This window comes from Anolis sagrei, chromosome 5 (genome assembly GCF_037176765.1).
Source record: "Anolis sagrei isolate rAnoSag1 chromosome 5, rAnoSag1.mat, whole genome shotgun sequence".
NCBI lineage: Eukaryota > Metazoa > Chordata > Lepidosauria > Squamata > Dactyloidae > Anolis > Anolis sagrei.
Genome location: NC_090025.1, coordinates 147,380,707 through 147,405,132, shown reverse-complemented (window position 1 = coordinate 147,405,132; position 24,426 = coordinate 147,380,707). Strand labels below are relative to the sequence as shown.

General features: G+C 37.7%; 1 protein-coding gene across 16 annotated transcripts in view; it reads right to left on the bottom strand.

The window, feature by feature from the left end:
• The window catches only part of NAV3 (neuron navigator 3), a 619,870-nt gene that overhangs the window by 222,551 nt on the left and 372,893 nt on the right, over nucleotides 1-24,426 (bottom strand). For all 16 annotated transcript variants that reach the window (XM_060777419.2, XM_060777418.2, XM_060777420.2 and 13 more), the window contains 2 exons: nucleotides 22,476-22,593; nucleotides 21,826-21,878 (listed from right to left, as the gene is read on the bottom strand). In XM_060777419.2, the coding sequence (XP_060633402.2) occupies nucleotides 21,826-21,878; nucleotides 22,476-22,593 (171 nt within the window). The remainder of the gene's footprint in view (nucleotides 1-21,825; nucleotides 21,879-22,475; nucleotides 22,594-24,426) is intronic.

Below are 24,426 nucleotides of genomic sequence, written 5' to 3'. Positions count from 1 at the left end.
TTAAAAAGTTAAAATGGGTAATAATATAAAAAGCACCAAGAAATTTGGTACAGACAGTAGAGATATTCTCCCCTTATCCACCTCCCATTGTAGATCAACCATGAGGATGATTAAGCTGTTTCTTCTCCAAATTTAGCCTGAAGTCAGACTGAAATGAATTTAGTTAAAAAGTCTACATAGAAATTCTTGGCGTTTTTCAAATTTTCTCTTCTTTGGCACATCAAAACATCTTGTTTTGTTTTTTTTAAAGATTTTTTTTAAGATTTACAAGATTTTGTTTTTACACTTTGGCACTTATTCAAAAATAAATAGCCCCAAAATGTGCCAAAATATCAATGCATTTTAACAGTATATCTTTTACATCATTTTAAGTGCTGATATTGTGTAAATAATTTTTTTGGCCTCAAAAAATTCAATGAATGAAAACTCATTCAAAAAGTATGAAAAACACCTGTAATCCTACCCATATGACAACATAAATAAAATTAGCTAAGAGTTTCCTTTCTAACATTTCTACCATGGAGCTGATATGATGCCTTTGAATTGTGACAAATCATGACATACAACTATAGTCCCATACATGTCACTATAAGAAAAAACAATGTCTCCAGCATGCCACATCCAATAATATAAGTTGCTAAAATTTCTTCTTGGTTCTAACAAGCAGAGGGCATCCTATGGAAAATTCTAGGAAGCTGGCAATGAAAAAAGCTAACACACTGAATCATTAACGACTACGAGACCACATATTTCTCTTTGGAGACACTTTCTCTTCTGTCTCAAAGTGTCCCTACAGAGAAACAAATCTGAATTGCTGGTCAGTCCTCAGTTGTTTCCCACCAGCAATGTCATTGTGAAGATTTGGGAGCTGGGTAAGAAACAGAAGGCAAGGATGACTCGCTTTCCTTCTTGTATATCAAGGGAATGCAAACAGGTACTCAAAAAGCTGACACTTTTCTGAAATGCAGACTTCTTTAAAAAGAGAAATGAGACAAGAGAGTTTATCATGGTATTCTCTTAGGAATATGCCACTTGTGTTTTACAATACTTCAAAATTGTCTTTAAAAAAAGTATATCTTCCAGGAAAACATACTCTACTAGTGGAGATTAAAAAGAAGGCATAAATGTTTTCCCTGCTGCTACTACTACTAGAAATGTCTTTTAAAGAAAAAAATATTTTTGAATACAGTAAATAGAAGAAGCACTCTCAAATTTAGACTAACACTCTTTTTAACATTGGTGCTTATTTTGTGAAGAGAATTTGCCAAAAGTTCACATACCTACATGTCATGCAGATAAAAGGATATTAAGGTAATGCTGCACATTTAAAAAAATCCCAAACATTTATAAAAAAATCCCAAACATTTATAATAGCATAGCTATTAATATGCTATCAAAACAGTCTTGAAAAGCATATCCATAGCTGTCAAGGATAAGGGCAAAAATAAATCTTCAATATATTGTTGTATAAACAGCAAAAACTTAATAATGTGAGGGTTCATACATTAATATAAACACATTGTTCAAGTTCTAGTGATACTTTTATATAAAAGAGGAAATATCTAATTCCAAATTACATTAGTGTCTGAAAAGTCAAAAATGCCATTTCATATGATATATAGATGAGGTAACTATGAAAGCATAGACTTAACAGTGATGGTGATGAGCCATCACCACTCAAGTAGGGAGCTTTTAAATGGTTGAACAGAAGTTCTCCGGAGCTTTATGTGCTCTTACTAACTATTACAGGGAAAACCAGCTGATTCCTAATCCATCTAAAACCAGGCTTGTGCTTTTCATTTTAAGAACAGATAAGCATCACGAGCTCTGAGGATTACCTTGGAAGAAATCCCACTGGAGCACTGGAGCACACCCAAATATCTGGGAGGTACCCTAGACCATTATCTGACCTACAAGAAGCACTGCTTGAATATCAAGCAAAAAGTGGGCACATATGAAAGCTGACTAACACAACCTGGGGACCACAACCAAATACAGTGAAGACATCTGCCCTTGTGCTTTGCTACTCTGCTAATGAGTATGCATGCCCAGTGTGGAACACATTTCCCCATGTGAAAACAGTGGATGTGGCTCTTAATGAGACATGCCACATTATCACAGGATGTCTGCACCCTGTACCATTGGAAAAATTACACTGTATTGCACCACCTGACATCCACCGGGAAGTAGCAGCCAATAATGAAAGGACCATGGCAGTAACATTTCTGCCCCATCCCCGTTCGGATATCAGCCAGCACGCCACAATGGAGGACCTTCTTATAGCAACACCAGAGGCACTTCAAGTGGCCAGGTACTGGTCAAAGAACATTTAATATAATGCCAACTTTTTAAAAAAAAACTGCGTGTTTTTAAATACATTACAACGGTACCCTTGGTTTGCTCCTGTTATGATAAATAAATAAATAAATAAATAGCATAGTTGAACATGCCATGAATATCTATTTTGTGAAGCAGATTTTGGCAAAAGTTACATTACAAAAGGATTTTGTTCAAAAACCCATTATGCTATGAAAAGAGTATTATTTTTTTTTTAGTCACAGCAATTTTGAAAAAAAACGAATGTACTGCTTAGGCATTATAATAATAAAGCTGTTGCTCTTCTTTGGCTTAAAACATGAAAAAGAAAAACATCCACATAGCAAAAAAACCCTTTAAAATATAAATCAAACATAACTATTCATTATTTATTTATTTATTTATTTGCTATACTTGTATACCACTGCTTCTCAGCCTAGCCGGCGACTCAGCGCGGTTTACAACAAAATATAACAATTGGCAATATACAGTTTAAAAGCATAAAAAACATAATACACAATACATATATCAAAAAATTATACTACTCAAATGGCTTTATTACCATGCTTTAGGTAGGTGTTGGAATATAATTTTGCCTTTGATCTCATTCCTAAAAAGATGGCTAAAATTATTGTGTGAAAGGTTTTTGATTCCACAGAAATGGGGGGGGGGGCATTTAGAGATGTAATTCTTAGGCCTGGGTAACAACACAAAAATTTGTTTCTAAAATCGATTTGTATTTGGGGGGTTTTTGCCTTTCGATATTTAAAATAATTACAAAATTTTCCTTTGAAAAAGTTCAGTATTTACGAAATTTCGTTAATTTCGTTTTTAGAATATTTTTTGATTTTTTTTGAAATATTTATTTATAAATATTTTTTGAAATATTTAAAAATGGAAAATTAACAATGCTTGCCCTGTTGTGGAGCGAACACAGCCACAGGACAGGGACAAACTCACACACACAGGCACACAAGGGTCTTTTCTTTTTTTAGAATATTTTTTGAAGCATAAAAGAAAGATATTTTTCAGAAATATTTAAAAATGGAAAATTAACAATGCTTGCCCTGTTGTGGAGTGAACACAGCCACAGGACAGGGACAAACTCACACACACAGGCACACAAGGGTCTTTTCTTTTTTTAGAATATTTTTTGAATTTTTTAAGAATAAAAGAAAGATATTTTTCAGAAATATTTAAAAATGCTTGCCCTGTTCTGGAGCGAACGGCAAAGCCTCCCCGCTGCTCCCAGCCCAGGGAATGAATGAATGCAAGCAATGAATGAATGCAAGCCAAGCCTCCCTGTTATTTTAATTAGTTGCAATTCCTAGACTTACATAATGAAGATTGTGTTAACTTAGGAAGATTTACTTCTGATTAAACATCTTGAAAGTAGATTGTGTTTTCTGAACTTGAACTAGAATTCCACATGAGCACTGCTATTCCAGGTAAAGAAGGCTTGCGTTAAATGGTTTCAGTAGGTGCTATGTCTACAAAATCCATAATTCAATGGAAATGTAGGCACAGTATGTACTAGGAAAACCAGTTTCAGCAAAATTAACAATGCAATGTGAAACATGGCTTCTTGGAAGTAAATCCTTCAGAATGAAATAGGGCTTACCAATATTTCCAGGTCAATGGGTTCAAGATTGCAACTTTGATACAGTATTGTTTAAGATGTCAAGAGAATGCGTTTAACAAAATGATACAAAAAGCTTGTTAAGCTGTTGTAACACATGTTGAATCTTCAATGTATTCCCATAAACAGCTAAATGGAAAGAAAACACACACTTCACGTTTTCATTTTCAGATTCAGCAACAATTTAGTCTTCTCCTGCTGATCTGTTTGAAATGAATAATCTCAAACTTTATTGAATACATGTTTTCTTTCTTTAAACTATTAATACATATTTTCTTAGCATTTTAAAGAAAGTAAACCACTAAACAAGCTTGGTTGACATAGGGTAAAATCCAGTGACTGCCAGCTGATAAATTTACATGAATAATTCACTTGTGCGATAGTAATTCATCATTACCTTATCTTTTAAAAATGTCTATTTATTATCACTGATTAGAGTATTACCTTCCTCTGGTGGATCTGCCTTTCCTGCCTCCAGACATGATGCATTATAGAATGAACATAACATAATTAATGATGAATAATCCAGCCAACACTGACCTCTGCCTGCCTGGCTGCCTGCCTTTTCTCCTTCTTTCCTTTTATCTTCTACTAGCCTTTTTGTTCTGTTCTGGTTTGCATTTTTGCTGTTATATATGTGTTTGATGTGTTGATATAAACTGAAACAAAGCTACAAACAGAGAACTGGACCAAACATAATGCTAACAGGGAAAGTACCAGATTTGTTGTGCTATTAGCATGTAGTGGGGCTGAACATCATCTTCCAGATGTTGTTTTAATTCCAACAATGGAGTCAATGTATAATAAGCAATGAGAATACCACAGTTTGGAGGAAGCATTCACAAAGCACATAGCAAAAAGCACATCATTTTCCTATCTCCGCTTCAAACTATTTGCTCCCCTATCCCATTGCTCTTTTTTCGGCATACACCATTTCAATTCTGAATGGTGGGTGTAAGACCTTAAAAGAGAAAGAAAGATCACCAGTCGATTGCCTGAGACAATACACCCAATCCTTGGAAAAAGGAAGCGGAAGCTGGGGAAGAAAATTGAGGAGATGGGACCTTTGGGGAAACCAAACGCAACCCTTTTGGATGAGAAGCAGCACCTGCAACAAAGACCTGGAACCATTTAAGAGACATATATAACTCTTCTGAAAGTCATAGATCTTAAGTGTTTTGTGTGGGTGCCCCTTGTGTTTCTTAATATTGCATTGTATGTACAAATCTTACAAAATTGATATGACACACGAGGTAAAAATGAAATTTTGCACAGCCCTAGTAATTAATACAGATTATTCAATGCATAATAATTTTATATACCTATGCAATTATGATATGATTTCAAAACACTGTGAAATATAGCTTCTTCAGTCTACCTGGAAACTTACTTTGCACATCTAGCTCCTCTGCTCCCAGTTTTGTATAGTCCTTCTGATGTCAATAGCCTTGGGGCTCTTTCACACAGGCATATAAAGTGGCTCAGAACTGGCATGAAAAATTCCAGTTCTGAGCCTCATTGGGGCCATGCAAGGTTGTCTTGAGCCACCTTGGTGGTGGGACACTGGCCCCACTGCCCAGCTGTGCCAAAGCTAGTTAGCAAGTCTGGAAATGAGGCAGAATTCCAACAACCCCCAGAACTCATTTCCTCCCCCCACCCACCTAAAAGCAAGGAAATCCCCCATTAACAGAAAGTGAGGTGAAATCTTCTGAACAGGGGCACAGACAGCAAAACAACAAATACCGGCACTGCCTGCCTTCCTGTTTTATCATCATCAAGTGATCAAAGCAGCTTGGGAGGAGTGAGTCTCCTCTCCTCCTCCAAAGTTTCCACGCTCACTTAATGATGAAGAAATAGGAAGGGAAGAGCAGGCAGTGCTGGTATTTGTTGTTTTGCTGTCTGTGCCCCGTTCAGAAGATTTCACCTCACTTTCTGTCCCTGTAACAATTGGATTTTTTTTAAAAAATAATGTGGCTTGTTATAAAGCTTCAGTTGAAACATCTTTTCCCTGATAACTCTTTTAGGAGTAAATTTTCCTTTGGTGGAGGTGGGGTAGATTTCTCTCACTTCCTGTTGTCTCATGTCTGTTTGTAACTATGAGTCATTTGTTAGATATTTGTAAGTCGGGTACTGCCTGTACTATCTTTCTCTTTTATTTCTTTAACATTATGAAACACACAGAACACAATTTAATCAGTATCATCCACAAGCAGATTATTGAATCATCAGAACAACTCAAAACATCCATCGAATTTATATTTCACTTTGATACTTCGTTTCAGCTTTTCTAATTCACGAATTCTTCCTGGCAATAACAAAAGAAATTATGCATTTTTGATCATGTGGAGTACATAAACCAAAAGTCTGTCTAAAATACAGATGGTCTTAGCCACAAGAAAGTACCTCTGCAAATGAAACTATGCAAGATATGTTGGGGACATACTTTTACATAGAAAAGAACAATTCCAGGTATGCAGAAGATCTTTTGGATAGGTCTTCTGAAGAAATGATGCTGAGTTCCAGATTATATTTTGTCCCCAGGCCATCAGCAAAGATGAACACATAATAATGCTGAGCATCAACAATGGTCAATGTAGTTTTCAATGCATTTTGACAATTCGACTCAGCTTGTCTTTTTAATTCAATCAGTGGAAATGTACAATAAACAATTGGCATACCACAGTTTGGAGGAAGTATTTACAAAGCACATAACAAAAAATACCTATTCCTTAGACAGCGCAGTATGGTCTCCCTTCCTCCATTGCTCTATTTATTATTAGTGAAAGTACTGATTCTATAAACAGATAGACACATATAATTCAGTATAATTGCATATTTGTTTTGAGGCACTGTGTATGTGCATTGTAAACCACCTTGAGTTCCCCTACTGGGGTAGAGAAAGGCTGGGTATAAATATGGCAAATAAATAAATAAACATTTGTCTTTCTGTAGACTTACTTACTTACTTACTTTCTGTAGAATTGCATAGGTGACATAAGTATTAAAATATACTCATATTGTAAATGAGTAATTAACTCATCTCCAGATGGGAATAAAGTCACCTTTAACTTGCCAGACAGACCTACCACTCCTGCTGATAAGTAACATACTATGTAGTTATCATGTAATGCTAGGCTTGCTTGATGACAAATCTTTGTGGATAGCAAAAAGTATCATACCTCTCTCCCTTTCCTCCAGTAATTTGATCATATGCTTTTGTGGAGGTCAATAGGTTAACCCAATAGGAAATATGAAAGTACAGCTTTTTATTCCTCTTTTATTGTACATTCCAGTTTAATCAACAAGGACTGGGACTGTAGAGTAAATAAATACTGAGATAGCTTCCAGTTTTGTAAAATACTTCACAATAACACCCTCCAAAATTATATCCATTTGTTAATTTTTTTCCTGCTGCTAATTACAACTCCTGCTATAAATGGTATGAAGGCCCAAAATTAAGAAATAATTCCAAGCAGGAACAGATGAAATTAATTACTCGCAAATGTTTAATCACAGATAAAGCTCTTTATCTTTATCTGTCATTTGACACACCGGGATCTGGATTGTGTTTAACAGATAAAGTAAGCTTTCCATGCTACTCTCTCTGTCTCAGGAACTTCTACATGATATTAATATTTATATACATTTAAATTTTACTGAAAAATTGGGAGTGCTTTTTAATGCTTCAACTGTCTCCACCAATGGATAGCCACCAGCATACTCGTCATTTGCTCTTTCTGCACTACTAACGATTTTTTGCTTTTTGAAGACACTTTTTATGCAATTTGGTTTTTGGAGGGGTTGTTCAAAGTTTTTTGTTGCCATTTTTAAGGATTCAATTTTGTTCTCTGTGCTTCTAGAAGTAAAATGTTTGAATTTAAAGCAGACTCTACAAATGGGGTGACCAACATCACTTTCATATCAGGTGGTGAACCCTAGTAGCTGCTGTCACCATTATTCAGCCACCTTTATAGCCTGACCCCATTGGTTCACCTTGTTATCCAGACCCAATGAACTCTCAGATTACCGAGACCCAATGAACCGTCAGATTGAGTACAGTACCCCCAGCCCTGGCCCAACAATCTATGTTGCACAAGTCCATGCCCAGCCCCCGCCATCACTAATTTTGATTGCCCCCAGCCCTGGCCTTACAATCTATTTTGCACAAGTCCATGCCCAGCCCTCATAATCTCTAATTTGATGCATTTCCATTCCCAGCCTCCGCCACCTCTAATTTTGATTGTCCCCAGCCCTGGCCTTACAACCTATTTTGCACAAGTCCATGCCCAACCTCTGCCACTTCTAATTTTGATTGCCCAGTGTAATCCTGGTTTTGGATATTGCAATTGGATTTGTTTTATTGTAATGTTTTTATATTTTATAGTTTTAATTGTTTAACTAGCTTGTTATATGTTGATCTGTATTTTTAAATGTATTTTTATTGGTTAACTTTGTTATTATGGCGCTTGGTCCTAACTGTAAGCTGCCCCAAGTCTCTTCAGGGAGATGGTGGCAGGGTATAATAAAGTTATTATTACTACATACTGACACCCATTTACATGGCTTTCCCTTGCCATTTCCCTGGGTCAACATGAGAACAAGAAGTGCTGCCCACTTGAAGTCAGTACATCTTTAGACAGATCTTGCAGGATGAAGCTGGCATTTTTTTTATGAAGCAGGTCAAGCATGTAAGAAGCAGAAGGCTGATGGTGCAGACTGAAATGACCACCCAGAAGGCTTGGAGGACTATTGTTCTATAGTGATTGGTACACCTTGTCTCTAATGCACATGCACATAAATGCACATATTAATGCTGTAGGCTAATACACTTATCTAGGAATTAATCCCATTGAACTCAGTGCACAGGGCAATCATGTTTTCCCCATATCTTTTAAACATAAGAATGAGTAGGTTAATGGGTCTGAGAAGCAACCTCATCTCCTGGTCATAAGAGGGGCTCCTTTATTGGGTTGTGATTCCGTTCAATATTACTCGGCACATGGATTGGGGTAACAGTTTTGGTGGCTATTTGGAATAACCAGTGACTATATTCTTCCCATGACAGAACTCCTTGAGTCATGTCCAACAAGACCTATGATCATTTGTAATGCATTATGTGTCTATGTGTAATTGCTGCTCCCATATCACACCCCTTTAGTCTACGGTGTTGATACAAACTATAGTGTGGGATTTTAGTGCCTATCTGTTAAGAAAGGCTGGGGTATGGATATGATAACTTTTACATACTGATCTTTACAGTCTTTGAACCATTGGAAGCTTAAATGACTTCAGAAGTTCCTGCTGCAGGAAGTGATTCTAAGATTTTTCTTCAATTCCAAGTCATTCTGGTATTTAGAAGAATCCTGTTTAAAAGAGTGACTAAAATCCCACAGCAACAAGTTGTCTACTCCTTTTAGAGCTCTTGAGATAGAGAACAGCTACAACTAGGCATCTTCCTAGTGCTAAGTTAAAATAGTTTTCTTTAGAGATGTTTGGGGGACTTCATGAAGTTAATGAGGGGTCTCTAGGTTATTCTGCTCAACATAAGAGCTATCTCATACTGAGCCATATTATTAGTCCATCAAATTCAGGATCCCTTAAGATGAGTATCAGGAACTTTGCAGATTTTCCAGATGACAATCCACACCAGACTTACCTGGATTGCCAGAAATAGAATCAGGGATTTATTTGTAAGCAAATAATAATAATAAAGATAAATGTGCTCTCTTATACAGACCTTCTATAATAATATGAAACATTGTGGCTAGCTGAGTTTAAGTTTTATTCTGCTTTTTGTTTCATCTTTATTTTATTGCTTCTTGAACAGTCTGTATTAAGTGTTACATCTGCTTCCTTCTCAAGCCTGTTCCAGTAGGGTGAGATGTATTTGTGAAATAAACTAAATTAACTTAAATTATATTATAAAATTACATGGTATAATTTCTCAAAATAATCTTCAAATATGGGTGGGAAATAGCCTAGGGAAGTTAGTGTCAACATGATCCTCAAGCAGCTGCTTTGGCCCATTGTTGGTGCATGTGATGTCACATTCACTTTGGGAGGGGGGATCAGCTCAGCATTTTGAAGAACTCCCCTATGCTTGGTTAAGCTACATGTTAAATTTGCCATTGTTTCAAATTTGGAGGAGGGGGAGGATGGTACTAGTCCTAGTTGTCTGGCTATGCTCATCTTGCCCATCACTACTGCCCACCAATGTAGGATAAGCTAGCACTTCATAGACAGAATAAGAGTTCTACAGAGTGTTTTGCAAATTTGTAGCAGATGCTACATGTTTAAACACACTGGAGTGGGGAGACATTCTGGACATACTAATCTAGCACATAGTGCAAAATCATAATTAGAAGTACTCTCAAATTAGAACTATATGCCTACGCAGGGCATTTTAATAAGGAGGATCTGAACCTTTCTACTTATACTTTGTAATAGTACACTGTCATGCCCCCACTCCCACTTGTGGTCTATGGTTCCATTTATTGTTGAACACTTGGATCTTAATTGTGATTAATAGTCCAATACTCAATCTCATTATGTTATTGGCTCATGTTAGGTCCCTTTTTATTGACATCGTTCCTGATTCTTGATAATGAGCTTGACTTCCTTGGCAGTGGTTCATGAACATACCCTGACCAGCTGGATTTCAAGTCAAAACAAACCACATACTAAAAGAAATGTTTGCCACTCTAGTTGTCCAAATGTTTAATTGCTCTTAAAGACAAGTGCAAAAACATCGATTTTCCCCAAGAAGCCCAAAAATACTAATCCACTTCTCCAGACTTCATAAATCAAAGAAGCTTCTGGTTTGTTGTAGGTTTTTTGGGGGCTATATGGCCATGTTCTAGAGACATTCTCTCCTCTAGGACATGGCCATATAGCCCGAAAAAACCTACAACAACCCAGTGATTCCAGCCATGAATGCCTTAGACAATACAAAGAAGGTTCTATTGTTCACTGTGAGTTTCTCAGACAAAAATAGATATGTCATTGTGTCATTTCTTCCAAGTACAGCTTCCACTTGGTCCTGCATTCACTGTATCAATGCACACTGAACATGATGATGTTGGTACTGATGCTATTTTGGACATCGGGAGGCATTCTGGAGATTCTTGATATCCTTAGCATGCTAACATGTTTCCTTTGAAAATACTGTATAAATACACTGTGATGCAACCAACATATTTCCCTAATCCTTCTGTTATCCCAACAGAAATGTATTCATTCCTGCAGCCAACAGGTGCACCTAGAATATTCCTATCATGTATTTTCTTTGTAGTTTTACAAGGACAGGTTACAGGGTTTGAACATAAAGGGCCCTTTAACACGGTGCTCTAGCTCCATTTTCAACTGCAATGTCTGCATCTTATGAAATCCTGGGTTTTGTAATTTGATGGTAGCACTCTCTGGCTGAAAATTGTAACTATCCCTTCCAATTATTTGATTGATTGAATGAATAAATGTAGATTTCAACTCTCTCCCAAAGTGATATTGGAGGTGGCTTACAATTGTTTCAATAAGATGCAGCTAAAACATTAATTTACAAAAATTAAAAAGGAAGTAAATGTCACTGTCAAAATCATACTTGAAGTAAGAGAAAAACACTTAAAATATGGGTTTTTTTAAAAAAAATCTAAAAGCACAGGACTTAAACATACATTAAACTTTCATAATTACAATTTACAGTTCAAATGCGTGTTTAAACAAAAACACCTTCACATGCAGGCAGAAAGAGAACAGGGAGAGGGCTCACCAGACCATCTTGGAAGAAATCTACAGTATGGGAACACTCATAAAGAAGGCACCCAAACCTGAGAAAGATGATGGAACTGGGAAAAAGCCCTCCCCTAAAGATCTTAATGTTCATGCTGGGGAAATGGCAGGAGCAGATATGGCCCTGACACTTCATTTCAAAGGAATGCAGGAAAAATTGAGGGGGTAGATACTTCAACTATGGTTTCCTTCTGGAATGCCTGGAGGTTTGGGAATTGGAAGTAATGTGTTGAAGTGCTTCCGGTCTTACTTCTTAGGCAGGTTTCAGATGGCGGTGCTGCTTGGGGATAGCTGCTCCTCAAAAATGGAGCTGTTATGTGGCATCCCACAGGGTGCCATTCTATCCCAATGCTTTTTAACATTAAAACTGCTGGGAGAGATCATCCAGAGGCACTGGGAGGTATGCTATCAGTACACTGACAACAACCAAATGTTTTTCTCCATGCTTTCAAAAACAGTTTCAGCTAAGGATAGCATGCCTGAAAGAGATAATGGCCTGGATAAGAAGGGGAAAGATTGAAACTGAATCCAGAGAATACAGAGGTGCTTGCCACTAGGGATGGAGGTGTTTCATTCACTTCTGGACAGGGTTACATGCTCCCTAAAAAAACTGTGTTCACCACTTGGGAGTGCTCCTGGATCGATCTCTCCAAATGTGAGCCAATAGATGTGATGGTCAGGAGTGCTTACTACCAGCTTTAGCTCATATACCAGATGCACCTTGTCCTAATTTAGAGAATCTGAAGATGGTAGTGCATACACTGGTAACCTCAGGGTTGGATTTCTGCAATGTGACTTACATTGGGTTACCTCTGTACCAAATTCAGAAGCTACAATTGGTTCAAAACAAGGCAGCCAGACAGGTTACAGGAACATCCTGACCAAAAGGTTAGTGGTTCGAATATGGAGAGTGGGGTGAGCTCTCATCTGTCAGCTCCAGCTTCTTATGTGGGGACATGAGGGAAGCCTCCAACAGGATGGTAACACATGTGGGCATCTCCTGGACAACATCCTTGTAGAAGGCCAATTCTCTCACACCAGAAGCAACTTGCAGTTTCTCAAGTCACTCCTGACACACAGTCACTCCACTGGTTGCCAATTAGTTTCTGGACAAAATACAAAGTTTTGGTTTTGACCTTTAAAGCCCTACATGGTTTGGGTCCAGGTTACATAGAGGATCATTTTCTCCCATACAATTTGCCCCTTAAGACACTTGGGTCCTCTGGGGGGCAGCTCCTTCAGGTCGCCAGAATCTGACTGGTGACTATCACCCAGAGGACCTTTTCATCAGCCACCCCAGAATTGTGGAATGAATTGCCAAAAGAGATCCAAGTTAAATGAACTATCAAAATTTAAGAGACAATTGAAGACCCATCTCTTCCAGCAGACCTAACCAGTCATTTTTTAACTATGAATTTTAAATTCATGTCCTGTATTTTGCTCTTTGTTCTTTGTACTTTAATATATGTATTTCACAGAAATACATTTTAATATATGTGTTTTACATAATGTTTTATAATGATGTGTTTTAACTGTGTTGTTTTTGGAAAGTTTGATCTTTTAGAGACCATAACCTTTGGAAAACCAGGAATCTCCAAAGCCATTTGGAAGTGTGACCCTTTTTGGAAATTAATTGGCATTCACACTACTTGGAATAATTATAACCTTTTGGAAAAGTATGACTTTCCTGAGAAGAGTTAAATACTCATTTGAGTGAATATTCTACTTAGTGGTAAATATCCACTGGTATTCATGCAAGGCAAATCAGGCTGCTCAGCTGTTATGACTAATATACCCTGTTATCTTTCTAAACTATTAGGACCAAAAATATGCCAATGCACAAAATATATAGCAGATGTTCAGAAGTGTTATTTCAGTTGCTCCCCTCCCCCAATCTACTCTCCCGTAAAATATATTGCTGTTAAATCATGCTCCTGAGAGACCAAAAAATAAGTAGTTTTTGTTAAAAGTTTAGGTAGTTGATTTACTTACAAACTTCATGTATGCAGCATACATGATTTAATACATTCTTACTGGTTGATAGTTTAAACTATCAACCAATAGTTGATATTTTACATTTCTTATTGGTTGATAGTTTAAACAGTCTGCTCTCTAAACATTTCTTATTGGTTGATAGTTTAAACAGTCTGTTCTCTAAACATTCTGTTTTGGTCTCTTCTCTGTTGCATACAGACTAATGTTCATTGAACATTGAATCAATAAAAAACTGAACACTGAATCAATAAAAACGGACTATACTTCAGCATACTGACACTGACTTCTGAAGTAAACTCTAACACACACTGTACTGACTGACTTGTAATGCAAATTGTATTGTACTGTACTCTGAGGTAAAATGGCTTCCAAAATGGAGTTTCAGTCTGAATAGTGCCAGATCTGGTCACATGGCCAGCAGTCCCTCCCACAAGCTCAAACAACATAGAATTAAGGGAAAACTGCATACTAAATCATATACATACAATATAGTAAGCAATCTGAATTATATATATTACAAATAACTAGTGTAGGAGGCTTGTAGAAGACTGCAATTTCCAACAGTTGCGCCCCACCTCGAGGTGGGTAAGGAATACAAATTATATTATTATTATTATTATTATTATTATTATTATTATTCTTTTAGATTCTCCTGAGACAGACTATGCTCTCATGTTTAGCCACTCAACTCATGTATAAGTCAAAGGTAGGTCTGAGTTATGAATGTTGATGTGACTCATGCAAAGTCGAGGGTCATTTCACACAGAGAGAAAAGACCCAGCACTGTCCTGAGGGTCTCTCTAGCCCTTGTCACTACTGGCATTTCCACAGCCGGTCATTCAAAAATGCTGTAATGGAAAGAGTAGAGATGGTTAGTGCTTCTTTTAGGACTAAATTTTTGTCTTTTGCCACTCGACTCAGAGAAAGGGATGGTTACTTTTTTTATAAGAATTGAAATACAGGGCTTACACTGAACTCCAGTTTCCAAGTTGAGACAACTTATCTCTCTCTGAAACAATACTCACATGCATGCACATGAAACAATCACAGCCATCAGAAAGAAATGCATAAAACATGCAGTTAATTTAACTAATAAAAACAAGAGGGTATGGAACAAATATATTGTCATGATTAGACTCAGTAGATAGAAATGGAAGGAAAACAAATTTTGGGTAAATCTTGAAAACATCCTTAGTCACAGTTCACCCACTAAGTCCTATTTGTAGTAAGTCAGTATTTTGGCATGCATGCAGTTATATGGCATGTCAGGAATGACAGCAAGCCAATCAGCAATTTTGTGTAGGAGGATGAATTGTTGGGCAGCAAGCCAGGGCCCTTTCAGCTAAAGACCAAGAATTTCCCTTTAATTTCCATGGTAACATAGTATGGAATCCTAAAGTAGTTTGAGTGATCCACTAGAGCTCTTTGTCTGAGAATTCTTAAACTGAAAATTCCAGGATTCCACAGGAAGCAACCACGGCAAGTTAAGGACTCTAAAAAGATGATTTTCTGAATTATACTTTTAAAGTTTAAATGGGTACCACTACAGACCTAGCCTGTACTACTCAGTACTCTTATTCAACAAAGATCAACATGACAAAAGGACAGTGGACCAAGAAAAGGAAGAGTGCCAGCATAGACAGAAGCAGGGACATCATGAGGTCAGCAGAGTGACAGTGGCTTTGGCACAGAAGAGTGAGAGTTCAATACATTCCTTTTGTAGTGATTCCCAACCTCTGGTCCTTCAAGCTGCTTCAATTCCCAGAAGTCCAAGCAGCTTGACCAAAAGTCAGGAATTTGGGGGCTGGAGTTCAAAGCAGCTGGAGGGTGAAGGTTTGGGGAGCACTGTGCTGTGGTGTAGCTTGTCGTAACCTCCATTCATTAACGGTCTGTATGTATAGTGAGTTCTGAACTATTGCCATTCTCATTTCTGCAGGTCCCCCAACAGAAATTATATTCTGACATCCCTCTTGCAAGGGCAGGAAAGATCCAGCATAATCAGAGTAAGTATTTTTATTCTGAAAGCTATTAAGAAAAGAACAGATTTCCTGAAGGAAGAACCAGGAAAATACGATTCTGACTATAAATAGGTCGGCTGCTATCTTCACCTTGTTGCCTTGTTTTCCTCATGTTCTATTTTGAAATGGTCATATGACTGATCAAATAAATAAATATTATTACCATTCTCATGTGGCAGCTATTAGTATGATCCACACTGGTGTCACCCTCAAAGTTTTCTCACAAAAAGATGGGAAGCATTTTAGTTAAAAAACAATTGGTCAATAGTTTGGCCTAATGCAATCTAGAAGACATTTGCAATGGTCTGGAAAATACATCTGACCATGACTGAAGCCTAGCACATCTTCAAAAAGGATACTATACCCTACAGTCAGAACTGCAACTTTCTTCTTGGAACATGACTTTTAGAGATGGAAGCAGATTATCTAAATTGAAATCATAATGCTCAAGAAAATATCCTAGACAAAACCTGTGGGAAATCTTACAATAAGAGACTCATAAAGAGTTTGAAACTCTAAGCTCCAACCAAACACCTGTGACATGTTAAAAGGTTCCAAAGGCCTGTGAATCCTAGAAGAATTTGACATTGAGATGGGTAGCCATTCATACCCTCCAGACAGAGGCTGATATTTTTGACTTTTCAGAGTATTCGGATACAGACCTTTCCATTCCTTCCCAAGAGAAGACAAACCAACAGAGAAATGAAAATGCAGAAAGAATATAGGAAAAGACTAGACAGGATATTTATTTGTATTTATGTAGTTTATTTTTATCCTGTTATTCTCCCAACATAGGGACCCAAAGTGGAATGCTCCTTGACCATAACTCTGTTCTAAGCAATATCATTGAAAAAAAATCCTGATTCTCTTTCACATGTTATACTGTAGTTTCATTTTGAATACTCTCTGTGTGCAATGTTAGAAAAACGTAACATTCATCAATATAAGGATGTGAATACATTTTGCCATTTCATGGTTTAATCCACAAAGCTTTGAAGGTTAGAATTCTCTGAAGCTAAACATTTCCTTTTAAAAACCAAGTTTTAAAAAGGATGACTAACCTAACTGCTAGTCCTGACAATATCCATTTAACAAGAAGCAGACTCATTGCATAAAGATCACACTAGAACTTGTAAGTATTTCCAGGTTTCCAGTTTTTCAACGAGTCACAAAATACTATTTTAAAAGAGAGAGAGCATGTAACAATATTGGGTGTTTATTCATTATATAATTTGGGTGCCATGTTTTCACTTCAGTAATAGCTGTTGTCTGTCACCTATTAAGAGGGGAGAAGTATTACCTAGCAAATTCAAACTGCAGAAAAGACCTAGAGAGGGTGCTACATTTCCATGGCCATATAAAATGCTGTATTTACTCAAATCTAGTGTGCCATCAAATCTAATGTGCACCTCAATTTTCAAGACCCTGAAACCAAAAAGGAATTTGCTAGTGGGGAGAAAGGAGTCTTGAAAGAATAGGCAGAGAGAGGGAAAGGAGGTACAAGAATGAAAGGAAGACAGAAAAGACAGAGAGAAGGGAGGGTGGAAGAGAGAGAGAAAGAAGGAAAGGAGCTCTGTGGCAGAGTAGCTAAATCCAGCTCCACTGAGGGGGAAGCCCCAACAACCCAGGGCAAAGGAGGCCATTTTCACCGTCTTCTCCTCTGCTTTGGGACCTGTGGCAAGCTGCTAGGAAGGAAGCTGGTCCTGGCAAGGTGGCAGAATGGGAAACCAAGGAGGAAGATATCGTCTATTCTCCGCAGCCCCCAGGTGCTTTTGCCAGCCCCTCAGTGCAGACTCCACTTGTGCCACATGTAATGCTTTCGCTGCATGCCCCGCTCACATCATTTACCATAGATCCCAGGAGCCAAAGAGACTCCTCCTTTGCCACTGTCATGGCCACCTTTACCTCTTCCCCCCTTGGCTCCTGGGGCCTGCAGCAAGCAGTTGACGGGGGAGCCAGCCCTGCAAGGCGAAAGCTCTGGCAAGCCAAGTAGATTGTGGATTGAAGTAAGCAGGGAGGCCATTACCGTTTTACGGAAACCGAATGTGCATCCCAATTTTGGGCCAAAAAAAGTGTGTGTTAGAATTGCATAAATATGATATTAACTATTTTTACAAAACCACCTAAATTCTGACAATGCAGGTTAGTCTATAGAACAGTTATGGGCAAACACAGGCCCATGGGCTGGATGTGGCCCCTTGGGGTCATTCCTCCAGCCCCGGCCCCTGGAGCTGGATGCTTTTAAACTTGTGTCTTATGTTTAATTTTCTTTTTGTATATTTGAATATGTATTCTGTAGAAATATGTTTTAATATGGGTGTTTTAGATAATGTTTTTAGATTATTCTATTTTAGTGATGTCGTATCCTGCCTCAAGCCATGAGGACAGGAAGGTAAGAAATACAATTATTATTATTATTATTATTATTATTAATCTGACACAAAAGCACAGTATGTCATAGCAAATGAGATATATATGCTGGATTTCATATCACAAAATCACAAGTCGAACACTTTCCAAGTGTCTAGTACTATGTGATTATTTTCAAATGACGTGCACAGATCCAAGTAAGGTGGCCTTTTGCAGTTAACAGATCATGATTTTGTCAATGTTTATTGTTTCCAAATGCTAGCTGAGATCTTTTGGCACAGCACCCAGTGGGACCACCTGTACTGGTTTATGCCAGAGCCTTTGAAGTTCGATTTTGAGGTCCTGATAACGGCTGAGTTTTTCCTGTTGTTTTTCCTCAATGCGAATGTCACCTGGTATGGCGACATCAATAATCCAAACTTTTTTTCTTCTCTACAATTGTAATGTCTGGTGTATTGTGTTCCAAACAGTCTGGATTCAAAAGTCCTACAGTATTTTTGCATGTTCATTTTCCACTACCTGTGCAGGTTTATGATCCCACCAGTTCTTTACTACTGGCAGGTGGTACTTGTGACATAAGTTCCAATGAATCATTTGGGTCACAGAGTTGTGCCTCTGTTTGTAGTCTGTCTGTGTGATTTTCTTGCAGCAGCTGAGGATATTATCAATGGTTTCATCAGCTTACTTGCACAGTTTGCATTTTGGGTCACTTTTCAATCCTGGCCTTAATTGAATTTGTTCTGATGGCTTGTTCTTGGGCTGCAAGAATCAGGCCTTCTCTCTCCTTCTTCAGTGTTCCATTCATGAGCCATAGCCAGGTCTTCTCCTTATCAAATTTCATTCAATTTTGTCAAGGAACTGCCCATGCAATGCTTTGTTGTTCCAGCTGTCAGTTCTGGTTTGTAGAGCAGTGTTTTTGTACTGATTCTTTGTCTGCTGTGCTTATTATTATTATTATTATTATTATTATTATTATTATTATTATTATGAAACAGACACTTATTATTCAGTTTGAAGCTAGCTGAAAGGCAGGGTGTCCATAAAATGGACACTCCAATCCATGATGCAACACCCATCAAGAGTGATAAAATACTTTTAAAATGTTCCTAGGAAAATCTGAGTTCTGTAAAAAAATGTGTTGCAGCAGATGCCAGTATATCCTTAATCTAGGATGAAACCGGCTCCACAAAATGAGGAGCGACTGTAGATAGCCAACGCTGCTGAAGTACAATAAAGGATGCAGAATGGTCCAGTGGCATTACTAGGCAGCAAGGGGTTAATTGATCCTTTGGAAGGTAACTGGTTGCCTCTATTCCATGTTTAATGTAATCACCTGCCTGGCCTCAAACCAGTTTTAGGCTTGTCAATCTAATCACGTCACAGTGAAACTGGTTCCTTTTAATTCACTTCCAAACTGGATTATAGTGTCTGAGTAGAATTGCCCTGTGTCTCCTGTCTAATAGTCTGTTGATGCCATTAAAAAGCCTGACCTGTAACAAAAGCTCAGAGCATGTCAGCAAAAATGTCTCAAAATTGTTTGGGTATTTGTAGTTTAATTTTACCTTCATGAACTTATAGGACTTCCAATGCAATAGCCTTTACCATAGCAGCTGATCCTCCAGATGTAAAGCGAATGCATACCACATGTCTGGAAACACAGCTACTTTGCTATGAAGAAGCCAGTGGTTCTGTTGATTGCAAAACATTCTTCTGAAGCAGATTAAAGGTTTGTTCCTAGTAGTATGTTTCTAATAGTGCCCATATAAATAGCCTGAGGAAATCCTTGAATCAGACATCAAGTCAAGAGCTTTCCCACAGTTTAAGTCCCCAGGTTTTGGATTCGGAAGTATAGAACCTTTAAATATGGAGGTTAAATGAAATGACATGGCTAAGAACTATTGATATTGTCACCATGATTTCATCTAACCTTTTGGGGGGAAAGGCAAGTTATTGCTAATAATACACAAACTAATTATTTGGGAGGCGTGTGTGAAAGAACTTATCCTTTTCTCAACTCTGAACATTCAATTTAACTGGGTAACAGTAAATTAAAGCATGACTGAGAAAACTCTCTCCATATCATGAATATTTGTATAAAGTTTCACGACTTTGCTGTATGTAAGTTGTATCCTGTAATTTAAGGCTAGTGAATGGCCCAAAGTCACCTTCGTAGTATTCTCGCAATATGTTAAAATCAACAGCAGCATGAGGAATAACAACAGCAACAACAATAATGGATTCTAAGGAAAGGAGGAAACAATGGTTCTAGGCATTTTAGGTAAGGAAGACTCTGAACATATATACTCTACACAGTTATAAAAATTTCATCTCACCTAAATTGTCATGTAGACGTGCTAGGAATCTTCTGTTGTAGTGAGGAATTATTTGCTAGAAAGTGCTAGTGCTATACTTCAAAAGTGTGGACCAGAGATCTCTAGTATTTATCACCAAACTACAAATCCCAGAATTCCATAGGATGACAGTTAAAGAAGTATTACTACCATAACTGTGTAGCATAAATATGCTCTCTGAAATTGCTCCTTATTTCTTCACATAGTTGCTTGCCCTAGAAAGTAGACCTTTTTTGTATCAATAACATTATCAAATTGGAGCCATGTTGGCACAGTGAGTTAAACCCTTGTGCCAGCTGAACTGCTGACCCAGGGTGAGCTCCCATCTGTCAGTTCCAGCTTCCCATTCAGGAACAAGAGAGAAGCCTCCCACAGGATTGTAACATATCCAGGCAACATCTCTGCAGATGGCCAATTCTCTCACACCAGCAGAAGTGACGTGCAGTTTCTCAAGTCGCTTCAGACTTGATAAAAATTACCAATTTAAACAAATGTTTGTGCTCTTAAACATCATCACGAACTGCTGCTTAAAATAATGATTTAGCAAGCAACCTGTCTATAAATGAGTAGTATTTCCACTTTCTCATCTCATACTGAATATTAGCAGGCTAAGATTCTGATATCTAACTGTTTTCATTCAAAGTATATCATTACACCATTAAGCCTTATATGAGTCTATGAATTCATAAAAACAAACTGCAACAAATACAAAAGAAATTAATTGAGGTTGCTGGGAGAACTAGCATCCCAAGTGTCATTTACACAGCACTTATCAATAAACTTTTCAAACAGCTAGATACATTGATATTTAACAAAAATAAAACTCGGTTCTCTATTCCAAATCATTGTTATGAAATATACACCATCTACCACAGTTTCCTGCTTTTAGCTGTCTCTTCTAGCAGAAGTAACACGTGCTTTGAGACTTAAAACCTATTTCTAAAAATCATAGGGATTTAACTGGACTTCATTGGGGACAAGCAGGTTATTTATATTCATTAAAAGTTGGCCAACCCAGTTGTCCCAACCAGGAGTCCAGACATAAAGACTCCACTTACGACGGGTTCTGTTCTGTGCTGTCTTTAAAGTGGCTTTGAAATGAAATTATCTGTATACATCTGAAGAATACAGAGATTTGTTAAAAGAATATATTAATAATCTATCCGTAAATGCTTATGTTTGTGTTTGGCTTATGTTTTTAGCTAACAAGATTAAATCAAATCCATGTATAAGAAATCTCCTCCCCCCAAAAAACCTTATCAACATTAAGAAAAATATACAGTCATTAGTATATGTCTCAATATAACGTAGACATGACATCACAACACAGAAATATTATTTTTATCCTTACCATTTGAGACTGGCTTCGAGGACAGCCATTGATATCTTCAACTTTTTCATTTGCTGAAGGAAAACAGTGAGAATGAAAAAGGGTACTCAAGACCAGAAAAGAGAAAGTAAACAGGCACACACATGAGTATTTTGTAGAGACCAAAACTTAAGTGTGCTAAAAGCTCACACACTCTCTCGCTAGCAGCAGTTGCTTCCCATGCACAAATCAAGCAAAGGGGCAGTGCAAAGGAGGTTGCTACTAATTCTTCAGCCTCTGCCAAATGACTGCTGACATGAAATCTTCCACAATTGTCTTTGTGGGATCAGGATACAATTTCAAGGCATCACAGAAAGTATAAACCACTCCAGCTAATAAAATGCACACATTGGAGACATATGGCTTAATGAAGCATTCATATCAGACAATGCCAAGTAAGTGAAATATAGTTATCTGGTCACTGAAAGAATGAATGGTGAAGCAGACAGTTAAAAACTACACTAGGTTTTTGTTGTTCTTGCTAAACTAAGTAATGGGAAGGAAAAATACACACACACATTTCTGGAGAATTTCAGAGGCCGAATTGGGTCTCTATGTTCAGTGCCCATCTCGCTATTAAAGTTTGCTCCAGGATGAAAAATGCAATAGAACAGGCAGATTCTAGAGCTTACCAATAATTTGAATGATGTCTGCTAGCAGAACTCCATCTGCAATGTCCTGTTGCAAGTCCTTGATGAGCCGTTTGTGGCCAGATTTTGCTAGATAGTGATTAGCCCAGTCAGTGTATATCTGTAGAACAGAGGGAGAAAGAGAGACGATAAAAATTCTGAAGACAAATGTTGGCTGATACATAAGCAGAGCTCTGAAGTACATTCCAGTTTAAGGAGTCACAGCAAAAAAAAAAAAAACTTTAAACATTTTTAAAGTCTTTTCCTGTGCCACATTTTTTTTTATTTGAGCCTTCAATGAATCATTTTATTGCACAATGAAACATCACAGTCACAGCCACCAAAGCGAAAGCCCCTATAAGACTGCCAAGAAAATTGCTGTCAAAAGTCAGTTTCATTTTAATCTGGTTCACAGAAATAGGCTTAGATTGAAAACTATGCTGCTTTAAGCATCCTATATGACATTCAGTCTTCTAGGTGGCTTTTATTTTAAGTTTACTTAATTTTTTAAAAAAGCTTCCTAGTATCTTCCTACAGTTCTGAGGTGTGACAGATCCAATAAAGAAAAACACACATTTCTAAATTTCTTCCAGCACTTTCTATGAAAACAAGCACTTCACTTCAACTTACAAGTTATGTGCACATCAAGAGAACATCTATTTGGCAGTTGCTTGTGATTCCTAGAAGGCAATTTAGCAGTAATAGCACGTGCATGTCAAAAAGACAGTTACCTTTTGACTTATTCTTTCCTTCAGTCTCCAAACAAACAAAAGGAAAAGCACAGTGCATGCATGTGCCCCAGAATCACTGAAAAAATGGGTGAACAAGATAAGGTGGGTAAGGGCTGAAGATCTTTACGTGTATGAATTATAACTGACATTATCGCACTATGGTCTATTAGCATATTGGCATAATAATCCTGTTCTCTTTCAGCCTCATCAGACAGGTCGATTTGCCCATCATATGCTGCTTCACCTCCCTTTCTGGCACAGAGCCCTTCACACAAGGTAAAGGGATTTTGACTGGGCTCCATGCCAAAAAGGGAGATGAAGTAGTGCCCACCGCCACCATAGCAATATGAGAACCATCCCATGTTGTCTTCCTTTCAATGGGGGGAAGCCTGATGGCAATGCTTCTCCCCCCCCCCCCCCGCCGCCCCCCGCCATGAAATGAGGAGGAAGACAAGGTGGGTGATGCAGGGTGTGAAGTGACAGCTTCTCCATACCCCGCACCAGGAGCCCATGGATTTGCCCCAATGTGGGAAGAATCCTTGGGCCTTTCTGACAAGGTCCTTTGAAAATGGGAACACATGAGATATGCCCTTCTTACTATTTGATGGTTCCTCTAATAGAGCCCTATTAACAAAAATTGTGCTATCTACTTACTGCCCTACCTTGTAGACTACCCATGCTTTGTCCTTCCTAGGGTACACACCTGATTTTTTAAACCAGAAGAACTGTGAGATTTTGAACTTTGGCTCATAATAATAATAATAATAATAATAATAATAATAATAATAATAATCTTTATTTATTACCCCGCCACCATCTCCCCAATGGGGACTCAGAGCGGCTTACATGAGGCCAAGCCCAAATGACAATTGCAATAAAGAAAAACCAAAAACACAAACCGAAAACGCGAACAATAAACAATAACATCATAGTTACATAAAACATATGAATATATAACAATATATAAAAATGCACAGACACAATACACTATTTCGTGTTTTTGTTAGTACACAATTGTACAGTTGCATGATACTACTTTTCATAATTTTTGTGTATTCGTTCATCGCCCCATACTTGGTATCATAATAAATATGGATGACAATATACTATAAAACCCAGGGGGGTTGTGTATTTAGCAGTACCAAAACTAGTTTTGGTGTCCAGGTGCCACAGCCATAGCACTCCAAGGATTCCAATTGCAATGTTGATCAATTTGAATCCAG